Source organism: Mustela nivalis, assembly GCF_964662115.1.
Source record: "Mustela nivalis genome assembly, chromosome: 4".
NCBI classification, from domain to species: Eukaryota; Metazoa; Chordata; class Mammalia; order Carnivora; family Mustelidae; genus Mustela; species Mustela nivalis.
Genome location: NC_139023.1, coordinates 66,599,337 through 66,617,564, shown reverse-complemented (window position 1 = coordinate 66,617,564; position 18,228 = coordinate 66,599,337). Strand labels below are relative to the sequence as shown.

General features: G+C 59.3%; 1 protein-coding gene across 5 annotated transcripts in view; it reads right to left on the bottom strand.

The window, feature by feature from the left end:
- Nucleotides 1-5,419: 5,419 nt before the first annotated feature.
- Nucleotides 5,420-18,228, bottom strand: part of ZFYVE28 (zinc finger FYVE-type containing 28) — a 105,589-nt gene continuing 92,780 nt past the window's right edge. For 2 of the 5 annotated variants that reach the window (XM_082727071.1, XM_082727072.1), the window contains 5 exons: nucleotides 14,052-14,167; nucleotides 12,864-12,980; nucleotides 11,473-11,577; nucleotides 9,441-9,544; nucleotides 8,717-8,989 (listed from right to left, as the gene is read on the bottom strand). In XM_082727071.1, coding sequence (XP_082583197.1) covers nucleotides 8,858-8,989; nucleotides 9,441-9,544; nucleotides 11,473-11,577; nucleotides 12,864-12,980; nucleotides 14,052-14,167 — 574 coding nt within the window. In that variant the 3' untranslated portion in view covers nucleotides 8,717-8,857. Of the gene's footprint in view, nucleotides 8,990-9,440; nucleotides 9,545-11,472; nucleotides 11,578-12,863; nucleotides 12,981-14,051; nucleotides 17,966-18,228 lie in introns of those variants that run through there. The other 3 variants (XM_082727070.1, XM_082727068.1, XM_082727069.1) reach the window with 2 other exon arrangements.

Sequence of the window (18,228 nt, the reverse complement as noted above, 5' to 3'; positions counted from 1 at the left end):
CCCAGACATTCCGGGCATTGGTCCCCTCTGGCCAAGGAAGCGGTTTCTGGGGAAGAGCATTGCCCTCTGTGGGAGGGGAGCAAGGCCCTCATCGAGCTCCCGGCTGTTGCATGGCCCCTAGTGGCTCCTGCCCCTCAGCTGGCTCCGTGGGAACTGGCAGCCTGGACGCAGCCCCAGACTGGCCCTGGGTCCCCTTGGTCTTCCTTCTCACTAGTTGTTGAGACTAGTAGCCTGGGAGCCCCTGAGGAGGGGACGGGCAGGTTGGAGAGTGTGAGCATAAGGTAGCTGGACCCTGACCACCCTGCCCAGAGTTCAACATGGGGTACTGCTGCTGCCAACAAAACAACCAAAACTAAACATCTCGGCACTTCCTGTCCTGGGATCTGCTAGAGGTTTCATATGCATTCCCTTGGGAGTTTCTGAATTCCCCAATTTACAGGTAAGCCAGGAATCCTGAGGTGTGGGGGGACTGGCCAGGGTCTCCTTGCAATCCCAGGGGCAGGTAGATGAGCGCTACCCTAAATGTGACCTGGGCCTGGTAACCCAGGAGCATGGAGACCAAGACCCCTCCTGGCCTCACATTACTTGCTGGGGGTGGAAACTACAGCTGCGTGACCTGAGAAATGGGGTTAGGGATGTGTTGTCTACACCCCACCCTTCCCAGCAGAGCTCAGCAGGAGCCAACAGGGATCACAGCTACTGCCATTAGACAGCTCTGCATGGACATTAAGACAACCCATTGACAGGAACCCCAGCCCTTCTTGCTCCTGCCTCACGATCCAGGACAGAGCCCTGGATCATGCTGCACAGGGTAAAGGAGGGTGCCAGTTCTGGGGGCACAGAGGCTTGCAGAGTTCAGGGGTATAGGAAGCAGGACCCCAGGCTCACCAGCTGGTGGTCAGCATTTTGCAGATCCCCACCAGAGGGGAATCCTAAGGGACTTCTGTCCCTGCATCCCTCACCCTCAGTGGCAGAGTCCCTTCATCCCTGCTTATGTGAAGGGTAGGTTGCTGCCCCAGTCCTAGAGCTGGCAGCTTGTCCATGATACCTGCCAAAGGCCCACCCTACAAATGCCAGGAGGCATGAGGGCTGCTGTGTGTCTCAGCCCGCAGAGCAAGCACTCAGGTGTGACCACAGGAACACATGCACAATGCACCCCAGCCTGAGAGAAAAGAGGGCGGCCCCACCTTGCCTCCATCTGCAGCTAGGCTGTTTTAGGGTCCCCTCTCCCAGCAACACCAGGGGCCTAACAGTGCCTGTGAGTGTTGGTGGCACTGGAGGGCTAGCAGTGTGTGGGAGCGAGGGGAGAAGTCGGCCGTGAACTAGGGGCTGGGCAGGAGGGCCAGGGCCTGGTGTGGGCAGAGGCCTCAGGACCCCAGGCCTAGGGGGCAACGAGGGAGGAGCCTTGTGAGCCAGACAGCCCCCCAGGGAAGACACTAAGGTGCAAGGTTGGGGGCTGTGGGTGGGTGGGTGGGTGGGGGACGAACAGGGGTGGGGTGGTGCTGATCTTTGGGCCAGCCAAGGCTCCACACCCACAAGTGTCAATGTGCCCTCCTCGGGTATGTTGCGGGGGCGGGGGATGGCAGGGAGCAGAGATACAGCTGGCTGGCCCAGGGTCCAAAGCTGCCCAGGACCTGTGCCACCCCTAGCCCGGCTCTGTAGGGCAGGTCTCCAACGGGGCTGTGTCACCTGCTCCAGGGAGGCTTCCCTGAGCCCAGGCTAGGCCAGCTGCCACCTCACCTACCCCTCTCTCATGCCTGCCCAGCCCTTCCTGCCCTGCTGCGGCACAGGGCTTTGTCCCAGCGGGAACCAGCCCAAGTCCATGGCCCTGAGGAAGGACGCAGACCTCTTAGGGCCCCTCTGTCTCCATTTAGAGCCCAAGAGGGGCATAGACCTCTCCTGCTCCCCACTCCAGAGGACCCTCCAAGCATCCCCACTGCAGGGGCCCTCCACTGTGCATCCCTCTTGCACCAGTGCACATGTCCGTCACTGTGCCATCCCACAGATTCTTTCCCCTGCCTGTCCTTTAGAGGAGCCCGGTCCATCCCAGAGCTCCAGATAGGGACTCTAAGAGAAGGAGTGGGGCCTGAATCCAGAAGGGATGTCCCAATTTGGCTGGAAGGCCCCCTCTGCCCACCTTTCTTGGTTTCCTCCCGCACCCTCACCCTAGCCTCAGCTCCCCTGGCTATAAAAGGAGGATGGGAGTACTCACCTCTTGCAGTATTGAGGGGATGGCATGAGGATTTCTGGCCTAGGAGCTCAGTAAAGGCAGACTTACTCCCCACCCCTAGGATACCACGAGGGGATTTAAGGCCCTAAGGACATCAGAGGGAAAGAAACCTCTAGAAAGCTGCTTCCTAGCCTCCTCCACACCTACTGGGCCCTGGCTCCCTTTCTCTGGACCCAGAGTTTCACCTCCACCTCACAGCCTTGGGAACATACCCACGGCTCCCAGCACGGCACCAGGAAGCACCCCCCCCACACACACCTTGCCCTCAGGACAAGGTGTTCAAGGCCCTTCTTTCTCCAAAGTCTCCTCCTCCTGCTTCCAGGATGCCCCACCCCTGGCTTCACCTTCTCCTTGCCTACTCCGTCCCTGGGGTGAACTCCTTGCTCCCACCTGGGTACACAGCGCCAGCATTCTGGGAGTGAGGGGCTGCCTGCTTGCCTGGACAGCCCTCAGCCTGCCTTTACCTGACCCATGGCAGGTGTAGTGGGGGAGAGGCCATGTTTGGTTACGTCCCAACAGGCAGGTTCTGGGACTGTGGTGTGGGGGGACAAAGAGCGTGGCCTGGGGTCATCCGAGGACCAGGTCCAGCCCAGCATGACAGCCAGCCTCCCAGAAGCCTTGGCTCTCCTGCCCTGAGATGTCCAGTATGCACCAGCACCAGAGGGAAGTCCAGGGGACTTTTGTCCCTGCATCCCTCCCCCAAATCGTCCCTGAATTCTAGTCTGGCCACGAGACCTTGGCCAGCTCACTTTAGCCTCTCTCAGCCTGTTTCTCAGCTATAAAAGCAGACAGTACCTTCGGGGTGGCTTTGGGGTGAAAGAAGGATCCATGGAAAGACCCAGGCAGCAGTGGGCAGGGCACAAAGGAATGCCCCGAAAGTGGCAGGGATACGAACATCATCCCTGATAGGCAAGTGCCTCTAAGCGTTGGCCCTACACACGGAGACAAGGGGCAGGGCCTGCCAGGTCACCACGGCCAGCATCAGAGTCCCCGTCAAACTGGACTGGACTGGACTGGAGTGGCAGCTGCCCAAGCCAGCCAGGCATGGGCACCAGGCCCGGCCTCTGAGCGTCTGGGGCCTTCTACAAAGCTTAGCACTCAGGAGAAAACGGTCTCCAGAATACAGTAAGGGGGTAGCGATGATATCAAGATGCATGAAGATATAATTAAATGTGTGCAGAGCTAAAACAATGTCAATGTTATTTTTTAAAAAGATTTTATTTATTTACCTGGCAGAGAAACAGAGATCACAAGTAGACAGAGAGGCAGGCAGGGGTGGAGGTGGGGGTGCTGGGGAAGCAGGCTCCCCACTGAGTAGAGAACCCAATGCGGGGCTCGATCCCAGGACCCTGAGACCATGACCTGAGCCGAAGGCAGAGGTTTTAACCCACTGAGCCACCCAGGCGCCCCTGTCAATGTTATTTTTAAACTTAAAATAAGAAAATAGTTTATTGTATTTGTGAACAGTCTTTGGACTAGATTTTTCACTTTACAAGTTTTCCCGCTATGCTTGATGACCCTAGACAACTTAAACAATTGTAAATTAAATGAAATTTTTTTTTGTAACCAAGATATCCAAAAACAATATATTTTTTTAAAGTTTATAGTGAGAAAAAAAAAAAAGGTCTGAGGGTGGGATGTGGTATAGACCCAGGCATTTGCTGTGGTGTTGAGCCAGAGGGTGGAAAACTGATGGCTCGGGGCCAGCGACCTCATCCGTTTTCGGGCCCAGGTGGGGCAGGGGTTAGCCCTGCTGCTGCTTCCAGGCCCCTGATGGCTGTGAGCCCTGTTGTCTGAGGGAGAGTACATCTGGAATAGATGGGCAGGTCTCCCTCCCACAAACACTAGGAACCTTGAGGCTCACACCAAAAACCCCTCTCCCTGTACCACCTTCTTGGGTTCTCTGCCCTAGGCCTTTCTGGCTTGTTCCCCACCTCTTCCAGGAAATCTTCCAGGCCTTCTAAACTGTACCTGGCTGCTACACATGGTCTTAGGGTGGAGATCTTCTAGTCTTAGGCTGGAGGCCCTGAGGGTCCGAGCCCAGGAAACCCAGCCCCAGCCCCCACCCCTGGGCTCCAGGTCATCTAGCAGCTTCTAGACTCATAGGGTTGGGCTCTGGCAAGTGTGGCCCAAGCTGCCTCCGGAGGACACTGAGGCCTCCCAGACCTCCATCCACACAGCCCGGCAGGGCCCTGTGTGATGGGAGGCGTGTTATCACCTCTGATGGGACCCTGGCCTCTGTCCCACCCACCCATCTCCCTGTGAGGTGTCCCAACAACAATTCTGACTGTGCCCTGCTCTGCTCAGAACTCTCCCATGACTCCCCAGTGCCCTCAGGACAAAGCTGGAATTTGGTGTCTGGAGTGACCCAGTTGAGCTGCTGTATGTGCTCCACCCTTCCCAGGAGTACCCCCATTGCTCACACCCTTGGGGGCATTCTGACACCCCATTCTCCACAGATACCCCCTCACCCCCAAGGCCCAGCCAGCTTCACCAGTGCATGTGTCCCTACTCTGGACCTGCAGGCCCCCAAGGGCAGGGAAGGTCTGGGGCATCTGGGTGCCCATCTTTGCCCCGCTCTGGGGCAGACTCTAGCCCTGGGGCGCCCTGAGCACAGCAGCAGAAGACAGAGCCATGCTTGTGTTTTTAAGTCTTCGGGGTGACGTCCCCTTTGATTAACTGCTTGGTGCTGGGCTCTGCCCCTCCCCTCTCTGCAGGAGAGGCCCTGAGAGTTTTGCCCTGACCACTGCAAAGAGCCCCCAGACTGTGCTTTGAGGATGTGTGTGAGCCTGGGAGGTGGGTGTGATGCTGCTGTCTGGGAGGGCCACCTGGAGGAGTGGCCTCTGAGGAGCTAACCGCCTCCAGGACTCTGGGTCAGGGAAGCAGCAGGGGCAGGCCCTTTGGGTCCTGCTCACCTTCCCCCTAGCTCCCAATGCAGAGTCCAGGGAACCGTAAGAGCAGGGACTATCAGTCCCCAGGCCCAGCCCTGGAGGTTTGAGGTGTCCAGCTCCAAGCAGGACGCCTCCTCCCCACTCCCAGACGGATCTGAGATGGGTTTGTCCTGTGTGTCGTACTTGCTGGCCCCCAGCCCCCTAGCCGCTGCAAGCAGCTTTCCAGTGGCCACAGTGCCCACCCCACCGCCCCACCCCAGGCTAGACCTGCAGGAAGAGCAGGCTGTGGGATGGGCGCCCCCTGGTGGCCATCATGGGCTGTAGTGAGGACCCTGGAGGGAGCCCCATCCTTAGCCCCATTGTCAGCCCCAGGAGAAAGGGAGCGCCCCATCCCACTCCTGCCAGGGACCTCCTGGAGATATTGTCCCGTCACCTTCCTCAGCATCCAGGACTCTAAATGGCCCTGTTCTTGGTGCTCCCACCCCACCTCAGGGCCGCACAGCTGGTGCCCGGGGCTGCCCACCTGTGGTCTGGGAGAGGTGGTCCAGGCCTGAAGACAGGTGGGCTGTATCTGGACATGTCTGTGGGGACAGATGCCACCAGTGGGGGCGGGCAGCAGGGCCCCTCCAGAGGCCAGGGTGTGGGTGTGGGAGTTGGTGGGGGGGCTCTGGACAAAGCTGAACCTATGGCGAGAGGAGGAAGGAGTGGACAGGGTGTCCCCTTTCTTCCCACCCCCATGCCACCCCCCCGCCCCGAGGCTGAGTATGGTGGCTCTCCCTGCTCTAGGGATTCCCGAAGTCCGGTGGGTACAGAGAGCACTGGGTGCTCCCAGTTCTGACTGTCCATCCTCTGACTTGGTCACCGGCAGGCTGCATCCGGGTCCTGAGTACCTGCGGGGCCCAGCCAGGCCTAGGGCCCCTGCCTGCTGCCAGGAAGCCAGCGGTGGCGGTGTTGGGGAGCATACAAGGCCTTCTCCCCAGGGCCTGAGCGAGCCCGAGAGGGGTGAGGCAGGCAAGACAGACCCAGGTGTGCCCGCTTCCTGGCAGCCCCCCAGCCTTCCTCTGGATGCCAGACAGGGGTGTGGTGGGCGCTCTGAGACTGGTGGTGCCCCTGTCCCCAGAGCGGCCTTTAGAAGTGGCTCTTCAGGCACAGCGGGTGGGGCTGTCTTGGGGCACTCTGTTTCCGCTGTGGCCACCACCTACTAACTTCCGTGAGCCTCAGTTTCTCCACCTGACACAGGGATCCTGCCCCACAGGGGAGTGTCAGGGGGAGTGTCGAGGGGAGTAGAGTGCTTAGAAAACAGCAGTGGGAACACCACAGCAATGGTGACAAAGGGGAATGGGAGCCTCAGGAAGGCTAGTGTGCTCCAGGCCCAAGACCAGCTTGCAAGGCTGATTCCAAACCTGGAGCTCTTGGCTCTCTCCCTGTCCCTTCCCCCAGGGATTCCCAATCCTGAGCCCCTATTGTGGCAGGCAGCAGGTCATTCCTAGAACCTTCCTGAGTGGAAAACTCTTGTGTTGGACTCATCCCTGCCCACCATGTCTTGGCTCTGCCCTTAGAGTGTGGCTAGCCCTAGAAGGGTAGAGTGACCATACGTCCCTGGTTTAGCATGGAAAGTCTAATGATTCAGTACCGTCTTCATTCCTGAACAAACGCTACAGCTAGTTACCCTCACTGGCAGCTTCCGTGGTCCAAGACCTCCCTGCAGGGCAGCCGGGTGTGGGGGTGCACAAAGGCAGGCCAAGTCTGACATGCAGGGCCTTCTGGCTCCTGGCCACATGCAGAGCTCCCTTGTGTCCCTGGGGCCTAGGCCTCTCCCTTTGGAGAGCGGCCCTGTCTGTGCCAAGGGCAGGCAGACCCTCTTTCTTGGGTCTCCACTCCTCCCAGCCTGACCTGGCAGATGAGGAGGGCCTGTCACATCTTAAGTCTGGAAGGTGACAACTGTGGGTGCCTGTTGAAGAGAGGAATGGGGACCCTACAGGGTCTCTCCATAGAGGCTTCTCCTGTAAGAGGCTGACTTCCTGGTCAGTGGCAGCACGGGCTGCCTTCCCCGTCCCCTGCCAGCACATGACCTTCCAGAAGGCACCACTGTCCAGCCGGCAACATCAGCTACAGCCACCCACAGGGGTGGGAGGAACTTTGTCCAGGTGGGCAGCCTGATACCCCTTCTATTCTGCTCCTGAAAGACTCAGGACTGCTCCTAGGGAGCCTTCAAATTCTAAACACTCTTTTACCTCTCAGAAAGAAAGTGGATCTGGTGGCCACTGGGTTCCTCCCAGCTATTCCCCCATTCCAAGGGACTGGGCACCCAGTTCCCAAGGGATTAGCCTCCAAAAGCAGAGGAAGACACCATTGCCATGGCAACCCCAGGGTGCAGCCTGGCGGCCTGCATTCTCCCCAGGGCACTCCAGAAGGCATAGGTGGCCCAGCCCTGGACCAGGGTGGAGAAGCCCCCCTCCGACACAAACATACAGGCTAGCGGTCAGAGCTGAGGACACATGAGACAAGGGGCTGGACAAATAGGCAGGGCATGGGGTGGGGCTTTTGGGGAGTGGGACAGGCTGGCCACCCCTTTCCTAAAGACTGGTGGGAGCCCTTCATCCGTCACAAGAGTGCAGACATCCCAAGCTTTCTAGGAGAGAATGTGTATTAGCAAGAACACCTTTGCCTCCCAGACAGAAAAAGAAGTCTGCATTCACATCAGAAACCAGTGTCTGCAATCCTTAAAGAGATTTATGGAAATGGCTTCGAATTACAGCATTTAGAAAATAAAAATAATCTCAATACATAATATTCCCTCCATTGTATACCCAAGAAGCCGTCTCTGTGCATGTGCGCCCACTATGCCGCAGTAGCTGGATTTTCTTATAAAAGAAGCAGTCGTGTGCCATCTCTCTAAAAACAGAGCTGCAGCCGTCACTGCATGAAGCCTGAGGTTTCAGCCTGAGCTGTCTGGTGTGGGGCGGCTGGCTGCCTCAGCCTGGGGTCCGGGGGTGGGTGGGGGGAACAGAGGGAAGGGGGTGGTGGCAGTGGATGGGCGGCTGTCCTCTGCCCTGGGAGCCCGGGGCCTGAGAACCTGGGGACCTGGGTCTCAGCGCTGTGCAGGCGGCTGTTTGCCCCCCATCCCATCAGCAGGCAGGCACCCGAGGGCAGTGGGTGCCTGCGGGCCTAGAGGGGTTGGCTGTGCATCTGCACCTCCCCCTCTGAGAATAACCCATATGTCTGTTGTTTGGCCAAGGTCCGGAAGGGAAGCAGGGACAGGTGCACTGGGGAGTGAGGAGGCAGCTGCAGGCACCAGGTGGGGAGAAAGAAGGGTAAGTGCCCAGGGAACTGAGACCTGACCCCTCTCCTAGAGGTGCACCCCATCTGCCCAGGATTTGGCCGCAGGTGTGACCCCATTTCCCTGATCAAGGGCAAGCTCTGAAGGGGCCTTCTACTGTGGCTGGGCCTCGTGGCAGCCTCTCGGAGGGATGGGGGCGGGACCTGGGAACCGGAGTGCCCACCCCCGCCCAGACAGCCACCCCACTGCCGGAACTCCTGCTGACCCCTGACGTGGGCCCTCCGTGTGGGGGGAGAATGGGGGCCCACAGGTATCAGCGGGGATGGGGGCGGGGGCGCGGGGCGGCCAGCAGCACCTCCATGGCGGCAGCGCTTGAAGAGGTGCGAAGCGATCCCGGTGCGGCCAGCGGCTGCTGGGGAGTCGCAGGGCCCTGGCAGCTGCGAGGTGTGGGGCGAGTCAGATGGCCGCCCTGTCGCTGTAGAAGGGCGTGACGTGGAACACGTAGCAGTGCGTGCACACGCGCACTGGTTTCACCTGCCCATAGCGTGGCAGCGGCGCTGAGTGCGAGGAACAGCGGGAGCAGAAGATCTGTGGTGGAGGGGTGGGCCGCGTGGGCAGTGAGCCCGGGGCCTCTACAGCCCTCGACCCAGTGCCTGCGGGGGCCGCTTCCCACGCCCTCCCTGTGCAAGTGCTGCCGGGACCTCCAGAAAAACCTGGCCTGGGTCACTGTCCCAGGAGGCCAGGCTCATGCAGGGGGTTCGGGCACCACTCCCACCCTCTTTTCCTGCACCACCAGCTCTGCAGTGGCTAGGGACAGCACCATCGGGGACCCAGGCTGTGGGGGAGCTGGGGGCCTCAACTCCTGGGGGCCAGGTCAGAGCAGAGCCCAGGGCTCAGGGACCCCTGCACAAAGACCTCAGAGGCCTTGTCAGGTCCCCAGGGCTTCTGTCCTGGCCTCCAGAACCTCTGCGCAGGCCAGGGGAAGGCCCAGAGCCTGTCCCGGATCACAGGGACGCCCTCCACCAACCGGACCGCTCACCTTCCCACAGCTGCGACAGTGGTGCTTCCGGCGGATGACAGTGAAGGGCGCTTTGCAGGCTGTGCAGAAGCCACACGCCTCGTCGGGGACCCATTCCGGTGGATCTGGGACAATGGGAATGAGGTCAGCCAAAGGGAGACCTGCAGCAGTGATGGCGGGCTGCCCTCCTTCTCTCCCCCCAGTCCCTAGACTCCCGCTGCTGGCTACGGTCTCAGGAAACCGCTGGCCTCACGGACGGCACCTGTGCACCAGCCCCCAGCGACAAACTGTGCTGTGCCACCGGCCAGGCTACCAGCACTCAGGATGTGGGCTGGGAGTGTCCACCCAGATGGTCTTCTCCCTATCTTCTCTCTGTCAGCACCCAGCCTGGCAGACCCCTTGGGCAGAGGTGGTAGCTGAGAAACGAAGAGATCGACCCCCCAGCACAGCTCTAGGTGCACCCTGTGGGGGCCTCAGATGCCCCCAGCCTTGCCCATCCAGGGCGGTTTTCAGACTCTTGGGGTCCTAGAGGCCCAGGGAGACCCCCAGCCCTCCCCTCTCTGACACGTCTGCAGGCCAGGCTCAGGCCAGAGGCCACCCCTCCTTCCATGCATGTGGGCCCTGTCCCAGCTGACTTCTCCAGGCCCTGGCTGATGGAAGCCTCTGGAGGTTTGCTCTGGAATTCGGGAGGCATGTCAGCACGGGGAGAAGCGGGCTCCCAAACGCAGTGAGACAGGCACTGTCCTCCCATTTGGGGCAACAAACTGACTGTGGTTTGCCAGGCTCCGAGGCCAGCATCCATGGCCTGGGGAAAAGAGCAGCTCGGATCCCTCCTCAGACTACAGTGTGTGCTCAGAGGTGGACCTTGCAGCCTCACATAACCCCCAAGCCTGATGCTCAAGTAGACACTGTCCTGTGTCCCTAAGCCCCACCCTCGGGGCCTCCAAACAGAACTCAGAAGGGCCTGGGGTTTCCTGGCCTCCTGCCCACCCTGGAGAATCTGCCCCTCTTCCTGCTAGCTTGCACAGACCCCAAACTGCCTCCTACCCAGCTCTTCGGCCTTCCATTCTGGGCCCAGTCAGCTCACCCCCACCCTGCAGGGAGGCCGTATCTTGTGCTTGCCCCCATCCTCCACTCCGTGTCGAATCCTAGGCTGGCCCCAGGGAACTCCTGGATGACAACTTTAGCCCTAAGCACAGGCACATAAGGCCAGATGCACTCCTGTGCACTGGGCAATGCCAGACCTTGCAGCTCGCAGCTCATTACAGTCACTCCTGAGCAGAGGGGCTCCAAGTTCCTATGACAGATACCCTTGTGCATGGTTTTTGGAAAGGTAGAGGTGAGGAGCTTGTGCTGCTCCTGACACCCCAACCCCACAGCCTCAGTCACCCCTAGGGGACTGGGGTACACCAGGAAGGCCTTGAGCCAGGGACCTGCAGGGTCAGCCAGCAGGCCAGGTGCACCAGGAGTGCTGTGACCTCTGGCCTATGGCGGGGTCAGCTTTGGCCTCCTCGGCCCTGATCCTGTTTGACACCTGGCCAGGCCTTTCTGCCTCCATCCATTGTCACTCCTCTCTTAGGCGTCCAGCCCCTTCAAAACTCGTGGGCAACCCCCTCTCCACAGAAGGGTGGCTAGTGCCCCCAGCCTTCCCGGGAGGCTCCCTCCCTGATCACTAAGCCACCGGGCCCCCAGCAGGCCTGACCTCCAGTCTAAAAAGGGAGAAGGGGCTTGGGACTCCCATTTGACCAGACAGTGCAGTCCCCTATGAAAAAGGTGCCAGATAGCTGCCACGTGAGGCCCTTTCTGTGGGCAGGTGGGTGCAGGTGGGCTCAGCCACCTCTGGCCACAGCCAAAGGCCTTGGCTTAGGGGGTCCATGCGCTCACCCTAGGGGCAACTGCAGGCCCAGAGGGCCTCTGGGAAGGGACCACCAGTTGGAGAAACAGAGCCTTCATGGGTTCTGGGTCCAGACAAAGAGGCGGCCAGTCCAGACAGGCTCCTCACTCTCTGCCCAGCATGCAGCACCTTGGGGCCTGGCGCAGACCTCACACACACCTTCCAAGTCCCCATCTCTGCTCTTGGCGGCCAGTTCAGAGGATGATGGGGTCTCCTGGCACAGCGCACAGTCCTCCAAGGCTGCACTCCGTAGGCTTTGGGTGACTAGAAGAGAGAGGGAGGGAGAGAGGAAGGGGTGGGGTTGATGGGCAAGCTCCTGTCCCTGCTAGGCCCACCCGCAGGAGACCAGAAGTGGGTCAGTTCCCCCAAAGCCAGCCGCAGTCCCCCAGCACAGGGGTGAGTCAGCACTGCCCCAGCAGGCTGTGCTCTGGGCCCTGAGGTCTGTAGCTGCTCCCTGCTGTAGGCTGCCAGCCCCAGAGCCCCTGCACTGCCTGTGTGTGGAAGGTCCCCCAGGGCTATGACCCCCGAGGCAGTAGGGGGACCAGGCCTGGATGGGGGCTGGGAGCCAGAAGCCAGGAGCCCACCATCCTTGCTTGCAGGACTGGTCCATGGCACCTACCTTTTCTGAGTCGTGATGTTTCAGAAGTAGCCCTGCCCCAAATTCCCAGAGAGCCCGGTGGCCCGGCTCCCAGGAGGCAGAGCAGGGGACAACACACAGGACTAACTCTGCTCCTTGCCCACCTGCAGCCAGGATGTGCCCTCCTGGGTGGGGGCGGGCTTTCCAGTTGGGCAGGCTGCCCCGTGCACCCAGAAGCCCCATGAGGATGGGCAGCTCACCCAGAACAGGTATCTCAGCCTAGCACAAGGGGAGGGCCAGCAGGGATGAGGCCCCACCCCACCCCATGCATGTGGGAGTGTGTGTGTGTGTGTGTGTGTGTGTCTGTCTGTCTGTGCGTGCGCGCGCGCACTTGCATGAGAGTATGTGTGTGTGTGCATCCACGTGTGCATGTGAGAGCTGTGAGTGTGTGCATGTGAGCTTGTGTGCAGTTAGAGTGTGTGCATGTGTGAGGGTGAGTGTGTGTCTGTGCTAGGATGTGTGGGGATCTGTAAACATGTGAGGGAGGTCCCAGGCGGCCACTTCCCCCCATGAGGTGGGGCCTTAGGACCCTCCTTGACCCTGGGCTGGGCTCCCACTGTCAACGCAGTTGGGGTCACTGTCTGGCACCCATCCCCCAACCTCTCCACAGCCTGCTGGCCTTGAGAAGTCAACAGCCTTGCTGGAGGGCATGCAGGGACAGCAGGAGGTGCTGCACACACAGGCCTGTGCGTGGAGGCTGGGAGCACCTGCAAACCTGCCAGGGCACCTGTGGGGCCTGTGACCTGTGCCCCTTGGTATGTAGTGGAGAGCCTGGCAGTGCTGGTAGTTCCGTGTGGGCGGTGGGCCATGGAAAGGCAGGCTGGATGGCTCTGGAGGGTCTCACGTGCTCAGGGGGAGTGTGTGGCCTGGGGCGCGGTGGGGGGGGGGCGGACATGCCCTTGGGGGCACTCACCCTTCTTTAACTTCTCCTTGTCATCTGTTTCCGGCTTGGTGGCCATGACCTCAAAAAGGGTCTTGAGAATACTCCTCAGGTCGCTGGCATAGTTCGTCTGCAGCTGGTCGGCCACCCCTGGGAGAGAAGGACAAACGGACAGCAGGTCAGGCCAACCAGCTACAGGGGTTCAGGGCTGTGAGCTGGGTGATCCTGGCCAGAGTTCACAGCCCGGGACTGACACATGTTCTTCAGGGCAAGAGGGGGCCGCCCAGCCCCTGGGCCACAGTTTGGCCATAGTCAAAGCTCCAGAGTCCAGGGAAGGCTGGTGGCAGGGGTGACCACATAGACGGCCCCCTCCTAGCAGGAATGCACTCGCCCCACCCTCCCTGCAGAGACCTTGGGAGGTCTCCTCTCTCTGAAAATGAGGGCCCTCTCAGTGGAAAGCAGTGCTGGGTTAGCTCTGTGGGGGTGGCCCTGGCTGCCAGGGACAGCAAAGTGAGGGAGAAGCTGCAGCATCCCACCAAAATGGGAGCCCAGCGACCCATCCCAAGGATAGTGCTGCAGTCGGTGTTTCCAGAGGATTCTCTGTGCACCTGCTGGGCATGATGTCCCTCCAACTCCTGACACAAACCTATGCAAACCAGAGCTCAGAGTCACCCGAGGTCCTCCTGGTCCCACCTGGCCTGGCTTGGCCGTGGCCGTGGGGCCCTTGCCCCCCAGCATGACCCTGATTCTGCAGGATTATCAGGCCACGGGCCTCGCTCCTGCCAAGCAGGCCAGCTGGAGCCCAGCCCTCAAAGGTGGGGGTGGGAAGGGCATGCGGGAGGCCTGAGAGTGCTGCACACTTTTATACTGTGAACCACACGAATGTGTTCATTAAACAGAGCCAAAGAAAAGCTCATGTGCCTCTGAACCCCCGGGGGTCGGGGGTGGACCAAACAGGCGGTGTAGACATCCCCAGAGAGGGAAACAAAACTAGGCGGGATACACTAAGCCTGAACCACAAACTGAACAGAACCTCCCCGTGTAGGCCGCCAAGGCCCCGTGGGAGCCATGGGTTCCCCAGTCCTGGCTGGGGGGCCTGCAGAGGAATGAAGCCCTCTTCCCTGCCCCTGGGCTGGGGATGAAGAAATGACACAGGTGGGCAAGCCCCCAGGAGCCCCACAGCCTGGTGCCGCCTGCCCCACCCCACACCCAGCTGGGCACCTGAAATGCAAACAAACAGGCGGTGGATGAGGTCGTGGCTGCCATGGAACCTGGACCGGATCTTCTCTCTTGTGGTCGAGGAGGCGGCCTCCAACCCGGCCTGGTCTGTGGAGCCACTGCATGAGGAAGGAAACACGGGGCGCATGGGGGGCATGGCTAGGGACTTCTGGAGCCTGAAAGCCCACAAGTGAGAGCTAAACTCTCGTGGCACGGAAGTCAAGATTCCCGGGCTTCAGTATGTCACCAGCACCCCACGGCGCCCCAACGAGTCTGAGTGGGCAGAGGGAGCTGGATGAGGCAGGAAGGACCCGGCACCGGGTCTGGAGGTGGGTGGACTGGTCAGATTTCGGACTTCTGGCCTCTCCACAGTGAGGGGGTGATTTTCTGTCATTCCAAGCCCCCACATGTGGGACTCTGTTATGAAGACGGGGTCCTGCCCTCACCACGCACTCCATTCTCCGATGCAGCTAAGTGGGACCACCTGGGGGGAGCGCTCAATTCCTCCATCACTCCCTTCCTTTCTTCTGTCTCTACTCCTCTATCCTGTAATCTAAGAAAATTTCCCCATTTTCCCTTCCAGCCTTGTCCCTGACGTTTATTTAATATATGCTTAACGTCAGCCTTGTCCCTGACTTTTAATTTATGCTTAAATTTAATTTATGCCACGGAAAAGCACAGACACCCCCAGCCATGGAAGAGGGACACAGGCCTGAACAGGGCCCCAGGGCTCCACGGGCCCCCTTCCACCAGCCCAGTGCCCTCGAACATGACGAACATTCGTTAATGAGCTTTAAGTGTTTCCCTGGAGCGTGGAGCAGCCACGGCCGGCAGGCGGTGGCTGGACGTGCCCCTGCTCTGCTGGGACCCAGATGACGAACCACGGCTGTCTTCTCCTGAGCTGCATGGTTTCCGTGGACAAGGCCCCCGAGGATAGGGAGTCACGCAAGGTAAGTGGGTGGGGACTTCACGATGGGCAATGTCTGCTGCCACTCACGATCCCCGGAGTCAGTGACAGATCTGCCCAGAAGATTTGGGAGCAGGGACCCAAACAAACACGGCTCACAGGTGTTCACAGCAGCATTATTTTCAAGAGCTCCAAGGTGGGCACAAGCCAAGCGTAGATCAACAGAGAAGCCGGCAAACACCCATGGTCCTTCCACACGGGGAAGCACTATTCAGCTGTAGAAGGAAGAGAGCCGTGCGTGCAGCACGATCAGGAGGAAGTGGGAAGACAGGAAGCTGTGACCCAGCAACTCATGAAAGGTCACAGTGTGTGACTCTGTTTATCTGAAATGTCTAGAGCAGACAGATGGATAGAAACAGAAGGCGGGGCTGGCGGCGGGGAGAGGGAGCCGCTGCTCAGGGACACGGTGGGGTTTTTTTTATCGGGTGACAAAAATGTGTGAATAGCTGCAAACATGCTAAGAACCAGTCAAGTGTACACTTCAAAGAATAAAGGAAGGTTTTTCTTGTAATCATGTCGCAAACTCCTATTCAGGAAACAGCTTGTAAGGTAAATGTCCATCAGCAGTGGGTTGGCTCAACAAACTAGGTCCCATCCACACAATCTCTACTTTGTAGAAGGACAGATGCTAGAAGCGTTGACAGATTAAGTGAAAAGGTCGTATTCTAAAGTTAAAGACCTCGTATGTGCCTGGTGAGACATGGGGAAGACCATCCCGGCATTACCACCAAGTTTATCTGAGGAGCGGGACTATGGAGAAGTTTATCTTTTTCCCAAGTGTCTTCTGTGAGCAAGGGTTACTTTTGTCATCAGAATGCATGTGACTTTGGGGAGAAAGGCAGCGCGTCTGGCAGCAGATGGCACCACAGTCCTGCCTGTGGCGGGAGTCAGCCACTGAGTGGGTGCCCCTGGGGTTCAGCTCTGCAGCCCCAGCCCCACAGCTTGGCACCCCAGAGGCTGGGATGTCTTCCTAGAGACTGGAGCAGCGGCCTGCACGCCAAAGCTCTCTGATGCCAGACAGTGGAGGCCATGGAGCCTGAGACTCTGGCTGAGTGGGGGTCGGGGGGGGTCAGCTGAGAGAGAGACACCGAACTCCACACAGAGGCAGATCCTAGGCAGGCAGTCAGCTTCGAAGGGCTGAGGGGAGCAAAAGAAGAGACCACCGGAACTAGAAGCGGGGTCTCAGCTGGGACCTGAGCCAGGGTCTTGTCTGGGTCTGCCTGACCCCAAGGGATGGCCATTATTTGGGCACTGCCCAGGGCCACCCCTTCAGAAGGGTGTTGATTGTCCACAGGCAGTTGCTAGACAGAGTGCTGACCAACAGCGGGCACTGGACCCTCTGTGGACACCATATAGGCTGAAGGCAAAGGGGCACTCACATCTACAGGGGGACCCCGTTTTCCCATGTACTGCCCAGCCAGCAGGCTGACAAAGTGAGGACTGTCTGGAGACCAGGCCCCAGGGCTCCTGCAGAGCCCTGCCCAGCTCAGCATGCCCACAGGGCGGGCCCTGAGAGACTCACAGAGGCAGGACGAACCCGAGGCCTCAGAGGAGCTCAGTACCCAGGACTTGGCAAGCCTAAACACCCCTGGACATGCCAGGGGACACCCTGAGGAGCTGTAGCTCCTACCAAGATTACCAAAGGCTCAGAACAAAGAATCTTTCCAAACAGAAGTCAGAACATGTCCCTCCTCTGTTGTAATCTTCCACCCCTGCTTTCCAGTCCAAGAAAAAGCAAAAATCCTTACTGAAGGTTATAGGCCCTGGCAGAATCTGGACCCCTCTCTGTCAACCTCCCTTCCCATACCTGCCACTTACTTATGCTTCTCAGACTTCCTCCTTGCTATCTCAGAGAAGCCAAACACACTCTTGGCCACAGGGCCTTTGCATAGATGTCACTGGGCCCAGACCCAGACACCTCTATTTGGTATGCTCTGCTGGAAGGCCTTTCCTTGACCACAAGCAGGACCCCTGCCCCCAACAGCTCTTTTCCTGCCCCTACCCTGCATTGTGCAACTTGGGACACTCAGCACCCTGACTTAGCATGTGTGTGCTGACTCTGTCTCACTCTGGGAGAATGCAAGTCTGGCCCGGCAGCACCCTCTCTTCTTTTCATTGCTGCACGCCCAACATTGAAGGCAGCCTCACCTGCTCCCGCTCCTCACTGACCTTCCAATCTTTACCTGCTGGACAAAGAGTTTGCGTTCATTAGATGTGGGGGAGAATGAGAAGAGGGCTCCCCGTGGGAATGAACGCTTTCTCTCTGGAACACTAGATGGAGTTCAGGAAAAGGAGCCACCAGCAGAACCTCCTCATGCCTCACAGCTTTGGAATGCTCCCCGCCCCCCACCATGAAGGAGGAGTGGGAGGGCCCCCAAAAGATGTGCCCACCCCAAACCCGAGGACCTGAGACTGGACTGCCCGGACAGGCTCTAAATCCAATGACAAGGGTCCCACTAAGAGGAGCAGAGGAGACAGAAGGAGAGGAGGCTGTGTGTGGATGGAGGGGAGACCGAGGGACGTGGCCACATGGCCGTGAGTGCTGGGAGTCCAAGGAGCCAGGTCAGGAGATAAGGCCCTTCCCCTGGGGCCTCCAAAAGGAGCATGGCCCGATTTCGGACTTCCAGCCTCCAGAACTGTGACGTGGGATCTTCCTGTTGTTTGAAGCCCGGTGTGCCCTAGTTTGGTCCTGCTTCCCCGGGGAAACCATTCTGGGCACAGAACCGGCAATCCAACCCCAGGTCCATCTCTGCCCTGCTGGGCCCAGAAACTGTTCCTATAGACAGAACGCACGGCAGAATCACCACCGACTGGTCCAGGGAGAAAAGGCCGATCACATGTGGAGGGCATCAGTGCACATGAGAGAGTGGCGGCCAGAGGCAGCGCTGTCCAGGCTCCAAGGACATGGCCGGTTCCCGCCAACGAAGCCCACTGGAGCTTGCCAGGCATTCTGGAGAGGCAGTCCCACGAAACACATAATTATGGCTCGAACAGTTCAAGGGAGTCTAAGCTCATAATCAGTGTTTAAACCTCTAGGGAAATCGCCCTGCCAGGACGTGTTTGTCTGCTGCGTTCTTCCCACAAATTGTGCGGTGGCCACAGGAGCACGGAGTGGGGAGGAGCATGTGTGAGGGTCATGTTCCAGCACACAGGATGGGGCTGGAGGTGGGCGGAAGGCAGGGGGCATAGGGCCACGTGGCCGTTGGGGTGGGA